This window comes from Hoplias malabaricus, chromosome 14 (assembly GCF_029633855.1).
Source record: "Hoplias malabaricus isolate fHopMal1 chromosome 14, fHopMal1.hap1, whole genome shotgun sequence".
NCBI classification, from domain to species: Eukaryota; Metazoa; Chordata; class Actinopteri; order Characiformes; family Erythrinidae; genus Hoplias; species Hoplias malabaricus.
This window is the reverse complement of record NC_089813.1, coordinates 28,274,845-28,284,105: the sequence shown is the minus strand read 5'-3', so window position 1 is coordinate 28,284,105 and position 9,261 is coordinate 28,274,845. Positions and strand designations below refer to the sequence as shown.

The 9,261-nt window shown below is 35.6% G+C and overlaps 1 protein-coding gene across 1 annotated transcript; it reads right to left on the bottom strand.

Annotated features, from left to right (window-relative positions):
• Positions 1-5: 5 nt before the first annotated feature.
• Positions 6-9,247, bottom strand: si:ch211-163l21.11 (inositol 1,4,5-triphosphate receptor associated 2). The gene is made up of 12 exons (XM_066644577.1): positions 9,161-9,247; positions 6,946-7,003; positions 6,731-6,797; positions 6,509-6,536; positions 5,553-5,693; positions 4,338-4,469; positions 3,252-3,399; positions 2,242-2,285; positions 2,104-2,160; positions 1,635-1,783; positions 905-1,024; positions 6-289 (listed from the first exon to the last, which is right to left on the bottom strand). Exons 3-12 carry the CDS (start codon positions 6,751-6,753, stop codon positions 157-159), a joined length of 975 nt encoding a protein of 324 aa, XP_066500674.1. The 5' UTR covers positions 6,754-6,797; positions 6,946-7,003; positions 9,161-9,247; the 3' UTR covers positions 6-156.
• Between the last annotated feature and the right edge of the window lie 14 nt (positions 9,248-9,261).

The following is a 9,261-nucleotide window of genomic DNA, read 5'->3' as shown; positions in this document are numbered from 1 at the left end:
CTGGGGCATCGCAAATTACTCTGCAACACATTGAAGATAGAACAAATTGTTAAATATTATCCAAAAAAAAAAAAAAAAAAAAAAAAGTACAGATAATTGTATCATTGGCCTAAAACAGACTTATTTCATTAGTCCCACAAGTCCAATACATTTGATTCACAACCACAACACAGGAGCACGTAGGAACCAAACTAAGATGGCTAGCATCAGGATGGAACACAGTACAATGAGATAGATGGCAATTATTATCCAGCGGCAGTGACATATCCAGTGCATCAGGGGGCGTTGTCTGCAGACATATGAAAAATTATTAATTAAAATTAAAATATAAATGACAAGGCAAACAAGAACATTAATATATGCAGAGTCTACATAGTAGTTTTTGAGACCTTGGTTGAACAAAAATTCTTGCACAAAATGTACACAATATATATTGAAATGTTTAGTTAATCACTTTACAATTTACTGTGAATTCTTAGCATGTGTACTCCCCACAGAAAAGAATGAACTGAAACACTTTAGTGCAGTTGGAAATGAACCTAAGTTGACAATGCTCACTACTAAACGTGGCATTTATTCTCTCCTACTGCTCTGGGCTGCTGGAGTTTGTTCCTAATGCTGGAATCAGATTAAACAAAATTTTTGTTTTTCACAAAGTTCACTATGTCAGATTGGTGAAAAAAAATTTGGGTCAGGGTGAGGCAAGTCAAGAACACATCACTCCCTCCCCCTTTCTCTTTTCCTTGTTTATATATGTGTGCCAGAGGGCACTCTGTCCTCTGTTGGTCATCGTCAAGGAACATGTCATTTTATATGTAAGACCAGGAGAAAAGATTGTGTCAAATTCAGGCTAATTTCATGTAGTATGATCCTGGCATAAAGGAAAACGGAAGTGTAAACTTACAAGCCTGTTATGAATGTGTTGCACACATTGAGACTGTGCTGTGTTCTTTTGGGCCATGAGGAGTCCATCTCCAGCGTTGATTTACTCTTCACTCTGGGTTGAGGTAACATGGAAAGAACCCTATAAAAAATAGAGGCACATGGGAACATTGAGGATATTCAAAGAGACCGTAACTGTGTGTCAAAAAATTTAGGGGCACATAATGCTTCCTCTGCTAATGTATTTTTAATCTGAAGAAAATATTGTGGGCATACATTTGTGAGAATAATTGTGATTATTGGAAACAATAGCCAATTTCACACATTTTATCTGCTTTTAATATTAGGACTTGTCAGCACTCAGCTTTTTAAAACACTTGTAAAAAACAAAGCATTTTAAATATATGTTATAGTAAGGTAAGAGAGTCAAATAATTATTTATAATCAGCTGTATGCAGTTTATAAAAATCCATAAAGAAAAAAGTGATGCAAAGCTATTACAATTTCCTCAATTACGTGAATTTAACAGAAAACTTTGTTTGAATTTTTGAAGGGAAACCAATGACATGACAGGATATGCTTTAGGTTCAAACCGTGGAATGACCTGATTGATTTGAAATATTGTGGTGTAAAGCACTTTTATGCATGTTTATGACACAACCCAGTACTGTAATATACAACATGGACCATTAATTTCAGTCTTTCTACAATAATTAGCATTTATTAATTTCCATTATGATAAATTAAATTACCTGCCATCATGCAGCTGGTGATCATTTTCATGGTCAGACTTAATTTCACTTGATCTTCTCAAGTCAGTCATGTGCATTTGTGTTAATGATTTTGTGTCAGTAGCTTCTTCAGAAGAATAAGGGTTTGACTCTGTCCCTCTTTCGGTCCTCTTTAAATGAAGACAAAAAAAAGATGAATTCAGGAGTCAAACAACAGTGATTATGTATATTGTCGCTGTCCATTTAAAAATATATATCTCCAAAATTAGCAACTTTACGGGAGAAGGGAAAAGTCTTCTTAAATTTCAATGGAAGTCAATGTAAAAACATTTAATACAAGCAATTTTGAAGCATTTCTACTGGTCCATTCATCATGACATGCTGCTGTGTTCAATGATGTAATAAACTAAAAATCCACAAAAAATGAGCTACATGTTTTTGATAGGACAGTGACGATTTAAGAATTTATAATGAGTCATAATGATCTGACCTGATCCTGCTTTAAGATGATTGCTGCACTTATTCTGCGCCGCAAAGGATGCTGCACCTGAAGAAGAAATTCTCTAATGAAATAATATGGAAATTATAATAGAATTAAATGTCATCGTGAACAAATAAATATTACTACCTGATGTGGATCTTTCTCGGTTTTTGGTACAGTATCTACTTCTTCTGCAAGAGAGAGTATTTGGTGGAATATCTGAGCAATATGGGAGGGGGGAAAATTTTTCAAGCTGGGTGGTGACCATGGTGGCCATTTTGAAGTCTGCCGTTTTGGATCCAACTTTTGTTTTTTCAATGGGAAGAGAGTCACACATCAAACTAATTGGGAATTTCACAAGAAAAACAACGGTGTGCTTGGTCATATATATATATATATATATATATATATATATATATATATATATATATATATATATACACATATGAATGACCTTATAGAGTGGGAGAAGAGGGTTGCATTGACAATTCAACACAATGGGCAGCACTTTGAACACATTTTATAAGTGGTCAGAAACTTGTGAATAACTCATGAATTAATAAAGTTACATTAAAACCAAGCACACCGTTGTTTTTCTTGTGAAATTCCCAATTAGTTTGATGTGTCACATGACTCTCTTCCCATTGAAAAAATAATAATAAATATATAATATATATATATATTATCTTCAGCATTTTATACTTTTATACATTATACATTTTTATACATTTAGATGTATTATGGAGTAGAACGTGCTGTAGAAAATTAATTGACCTTGTGTAACTTATTCTCTAGTCAATGTCATTTGTAATATCCATACTGTGGCCATCTTGAAAAATTCTTCCAATCACTTATTTTCACTCAAACAAGACCAGGATCCTATTGCGTTGAATGAGAGACCTATAAACCTGAAGCTCATAGTCACAGTAATGTTTCAAAATAATATTTGAATTCAATGATAAACTATCACACAAACATCACCTAAAAGCTTTGTAGTATTTGGTTTTAATAATGCAAAACCCCTGCCCCAGGGATTTGTCTCTAGTTTCTCAAAGGGATGAGCTTGTAGTAGTATGTTTCTAACAATATAGCTTAGGAGGAGGGCTTATTTTTGGGGTGGGGGGGGAACAGAAATATTGCAATGTGAGTAAATTTACCCCAGAGTTCAGAGGCTTGTCGAGTCCTAAAGCTCTTCAGCATCTGTTTCTTAATCTCTTCAAGCTCCACAGTGTCTCGTTCATGGCGACGCCTCAGACTCTCCACATGAGCAACCATCAGCTGCACCCCATGTCTTACTTTGGATTCCTGCTCACAAAAGACTCATGTCTAAGTTCAATATGCTAATAAGGGCCAAGAAATCAAACTCTGATTAATAGGCCTACCAAAAAAAAACAAGAAGGTGCTACACTCATTTCCTAGCTACTAGTGTCACTTGGTCTCACTGAGTCACCTAACTACTGTAATGGCTTAAATGGGTCTTATTTGTTTATAATTACACTAAACTAAGGTCACCCAAAACCAATGGCTGGGCAGAATGTCCTAGAACTACGACTCATATGTTTTCCTTACTTTACAATTTGCAGCAACAGCCAAATTCCACTTCATTAAATTCTACACAGAGAGTGGTTTTGAGACATCTCAAAGAATCAATAAGCCTGAAACTGTGATTAACGCAAGTAATATATATATATATATATATATATATATCAAAAAAGAAATGTAAAAAATAATTATTAGTTAATGGAAATTGATCTGGATGTATTGCATTTGTACAATTTAAGGTATTTTAGTACATTCTGATAATAAAACTTTTGTTGATGTTCATGTTGAGTTGCAACAGGAGAGTAAGACGTTTTACAACTGCAGTGTTCTTGATATTAAAACATTTGTGAGAATTATCACAATAAACCAAAAACAACAAAATAAAATCAGGTTCAAGATGAAAAATCCTCTTCGTTTCCAGTTTTGAATTTACATTTCATAAGTGGTACTGAAGAACAACAAGCTCAGTTAAATGAGAGACCTTTGATACTGGTGGAAATCTCATTTTATCACTACTATGAAAAGGGGCTAAAATGTATATAGTATATATAGTCTTTTGCAGGTTGGATATATACATTTCATATTAAAATGTCTCACTGCATTTTCTGTGCCATTTCTGTGTATCACAAAACAAGAAACAAAGAAACAAAAACCCCAACAATGGCATTCTCTTTGTTAGTGTCAATAAATCCATTTTTTACCTGATGAACTGCCCCAAGTGCTTCAGCTGTGCTCACAATTCGTTCAATGGTGCCTCTTATGATGCTCAGACACAGTTCTAAACTCTGTATCACATTTGTGCGTTTAACATCCAAGCACATTCCTTTCAAAGACTGCAAACAAAAAAATGTTGAGGCTTGTCATTTATTTTTATATTGACATCAAATATAATTATTGGCCAAGATATATTTGCTGTTTAGTTTTTTTACCCTAGCCTGGCTCAGAAGTTACATTAAGCCAATGGATTTAACAAGTAATTGAAAGAAACCTGAAAAGGAACCTCTGTAACCACTTATCCAGTTCAGGGTCATCGTGGTTTGGAACATACCCGGAATCACTGGGCGCAAGGCAGGAACACACCCTGGAGGGGGTGCCAGTCCTTCACAGGGTGACACACACGCACACACATTCACACCTAGGGACACTTTTCTGAGCCACCAATCCACTTATCAAGGTGTGCTTTTGGACTGTGGGAGGAAACAGGAGCACCCGGAGGAAACCCATGCGGACATGGAGAACACACCAACTCCTCACAGACAGTCACCTGGAGCAGGACTCGAACCCATAACCTCCAGGTCCCTGGAGCTGTGTGACTGCACCACCGTCCCATCCCGTTCTCACTTTAGATAACTGTAATTCACAGATTTAGATTTATATAGATAGACATTTATTACGTGAGTCATTTAGGCACAGAGACGATTATGGTGGAAATTTGCTTCAAAGAATCAAAGAATTTGCTCGAAAAGAAGTGACTTCAGTCGTGTGGCGGTGGTTTGCAAATAAAATATCAATATTCTATTTATTTTTACAATGTCATAACCTTAGTAAGTTATGGTTGTTTACAAAATAAGCAAATTTACTTTTTGTTACTTCTGAATGTTTGAAATTGTTAGATTTGCATGGAAATACAATGTTATATATAAGAATTTAAATAAGAAATTAAATATATATTTTAATTGACTACAATTAATATTAATATTATTATTAACACAATATTTGTGTTCTGGAAATTAATAAAAGTCTTTTTCAATGTTTTGTTCATATTGTCAGGAATATCACCAAAATATCCTGAAATATCGTGATATTATTTTAGAGCCATATTGTCCACCCCTAACTAACAGACAATATTTGGTTAAGAAAGTAAAGTAATAGTAAAATTTTTCCTTTTATTATCCACTCTTTAAGTCTTATAATACCTCCAATAAGTCTTGGCCTCTCTTTACTTCCAGTTTGAGGTTCTCCTCAGCGTGGTTGCGAGCATGTTCCTCTGCCTGCAGTCTCTGGTCCAGTGTGTATTGATCACAGCGGAAGCCTAGGGCCAGCTGGCAAAAGGCATTCTGTGAAAGTATCATGAACATAAGATTGCTTCTCAGACTTGGACAATACTGACTAATCTGAAAGAAATTGAAATGGAATTCCTCCTACTTATTTCACATTAATTTAAATGAGAAATATGTTAGTATTTACCACCAGAAAGTAGCAACCAACGTTTATTATTTTTTGTTTTCACTTTTTCTTTTTAAACAATCTAACTGCATTTATGCTCCACAGAGTGGGCTCCCGACTTGGAGCAGCCATGTTTAAAAGAGATGTACTACAGTGCAGTTTGATGTAATATGCTCTGATCTACACAAATTTTGCCTTCACCTGTAAAGTTACTATTTTGGAGACATGTTTTTCATTTGACAGCAACAATGTTTAAGGAGATGGGCACCAGAAAATGAGAGTTTTAAGACACATGGCTTTAAAAATACCTCAAACTATTTTTATTATTATGTAGTTGAACTAGTTATTGTGGACAAGTAATAAAACGCTTTTACTTAAGTTACAGATTCTGCCTACTGGTTCATATCACCACTAGAGTAAAGAACTCAGAGTATTTACAACATACTCGATTTTACATCTGGGTCACTTTGTGTACATCCCAAGGACAGAAATGTCCCAAACAGAGATGATTCATGATATGTTAGAGTTCAACAACAACCGATTAATGTCAGTGTCCAGTATATTTATATTTTAAAAAAATTTGTGTGGTCACCCAATCAGGAAACTGAATTATAGTCGTTTACATAGAAGGCAGGAATGTTACACACCACACTACAACAACCACAGTATATATAGCTTCATAAAATATACACAGTACAAGCCCCACCTCCAACTCTTGTTCTGTCATGTCAACACTAAAAAGGAAGGAGGAAAAAAAAATTGTAGGGTTCAAGCTTACACTGTATATTTTCAGTCTATGGGTTTAAATCATAGACGCAACATGTTATTTTAAAGACAGCTAGCCATGCAACCATGCTAAAGTATCTAAAATAATTGACTAAGTGTATTCAATAAATCTGCAAGCAAGGAATCCATAAGATATCTTTACCTGTTGGGACCCAGTCTCTCCATAATAGCCTGCTCGTTCCAGACCAATGAGTCCTCTTGTCGGGACCCTGTCATATGAAGTAACACTTATGACTGAGAATGATGGAAAATAAACATGAATACAAAAAACACCTTGACTATAAAAGGACAATGAGCCCAATCCTCTAGCACTTTTTCTCCCTGAAAGAAGCAGTTGGGACCGCTAGCTGTAGTCACCTTCTTCAGAGTCATCCTCACTTTCTAAAACTCTAGGACTGTGGTGGTCTTCACAAGCCTAACAAGACAGATGTGAATATAAATATTATATGTTATTTTTTTCCGCAGGTGTGTGAATCACACACACACACACACACACACACACACACACACACACACAAACATCAGTTAAGCTCTTGGGTGAAATATATGGGAATGAGGAAGGTGGATGATATTTGAAGATGAAGTGTTGTGCACCTCCCTCTGTGTGACAAGAGCCCCTTTCACATGTAAACTCTGGAGTATCAGCTCCAGAGATGCCCAGAGTGATCCTTTCACACATGCAGTGTACTGGGGCAATTTTCTGTGTCAGACGTGTTTTTTCAAATTGAAAATGTTCCATGTGCTTTCGTTATGGCACGTGCAGGAGATCAGTTTACGTATGTGTTCACTGTCTTTACACAGAGCATTCACTAGGGTGCTAGCAGGATGAAGTCCGCATAAAGTCTGGGACTAATTTTGTTGCAAGTATGTGTGTTTACTCTAGAATGCAATTTGGGATGAAACACTCTTTAGGGCATTATGTAAAATTTTGGTCTCCATAAGATCACAAAAACATGCTTTTTCCATATATTGACTCTATGACTTTAAGTGTTAAATTTACTGTATTTACTTTTTTATATTATATCTATTTTATTAACAAACAATGAAAAAAAACAAACAAACAAACAAAATGACAAAACCCCATTCCCATAAAGGCTGTGAAACTGTGCAAAATGTTAATAAAAACAAAATGCAATGATGTGTTAATCATTTAAATCCTATTTGATTGGAAATAGAACCAAGACAAAATATATAAAATGATGACACTGAGAAATTTTAGGTGGATTTCAAAAGTTTCATCCACAGAAATCTCTACACCGTCTGTGAACACAGTTCATTGCTGCAACAATAAGGCAAGTTAAAATTCACAAATTCAAAGAAGAAACCATATATATGCAGGAGACAGAAACTGTGATCCAACTAATCAAAACTTGACACTCTTTCTGGAAGTTAGCGTTAGGAAGTTGTGACTACTGCATTTTTGAGGTTAGAGGAGAGAGACAGCTATCTGTGATGGTGTGGAGATGCATTAGTGCACATGGATGTGATAACTGCACATCTGTGAAGAATGTGCAGAATGATATGGACTGGTTTTGAAGCAGCATGTTGCCATCAAGACCTCTGTAATTTCAGTAGGACAAGGCCAATCTGCATTATGCTTATACAATAAGTGTCTGGGTGCTAAACTAGAACAGTGACCCTTTGAAAACAACTGGTACAAATAGCAATTCAACAGAAACCCAAACTGTTGAGCAGCTTAAAGTCCTAACAAGCAAGAATGGGAAAACAATTCACTTATCAATTGGTGACCTCTGTTCCCAAACATTTGGCTTGGTTTGAGTTAAAAGTAGAGATGATCACAGCAGTAACCATGCACCTGTCCCAACTATTGCTGGAACATATATTTGGCAAATTCTAGAGGCAAAGAACAATAAACTTTCTCAGTTTCAACATGTAAAATGATTAAATATAAGGTTTAAATAATTTGCACATCACTGTTTTGTTTTTAATTACATTGTTCACAGAATGTTTTTTTTTTTTTTTTGGATATAGGGTTTGTAGAAGGCCAAAGCCACGAAATGACAAACATTTGCCCAAAAAGGATACGAATAGCTTATGACAGTGCTAGCAAACTAGGGTAAACATTCAGTACAGACAGACGTCTGGTTCAGAGGGTGTGCTCACCTGTGAAGCCATTTTCTGGTCAGCAAAGAAATTAAAACATTATTTAGATTAAACAAATTCTCTATATAACGCACAACAATAAACCAAAACATGCATTCTGGCCGAGGGAATATTTTAAAAATACTTTAAACACCTGTCTTACTAAAAAAAAAATCTAATAAATAAAAAAGGCTTCCTGAAACGAAATCTTCCCTTGGAGCTAAGACGCTTTGATTTACATGAACGGCTGAACTGGACGTGACATTCTTTGCCCAAATTCTCCAGGCAATTATAGCTACTACGGGAAACCCACCACGACCACATCTGTAACGTGCTGAACGCTACCAGACGTCACTAACCAAACTCTTAATTTAGATACTCGTTAAAATACAATTGAGGTCAAAACACAAGTATGCACGAAGAGCCAGACCACAGCACAAACTCAAGCCTGGGAAAAGAGTCCACTTACCCTGTGGCCTTCAATGTTTTTCTCCTTTCTACTCTTGCTTCATGCTTCTGTAAAGTTTGTAATCTTGTTAGAAGATAAGGTTGAATCTCAAAATGGCCACT

Coding starts and splice junctions, on each gene's coding strand:
- si:ch211-163l21.11 (XM_066644577.1), bottom strand. CDS start 6,753: ATGGAGAGACTGGGTCCCAACAG. Junction 2,286..3,251: donor ACAAGCCTCTGAACTCTGGG/GTAAATTTACTC, acceptor TCTCTCTTGCAG/AAGAAGTAGATACTGTACCA. Junction 1,784..2,103: donor TCATCTTAAAGCAGGATCAG/GTCAGATCATTA, acceptor CTTCATTTAAAG/AGGACCGAAAGAGGGACAGA.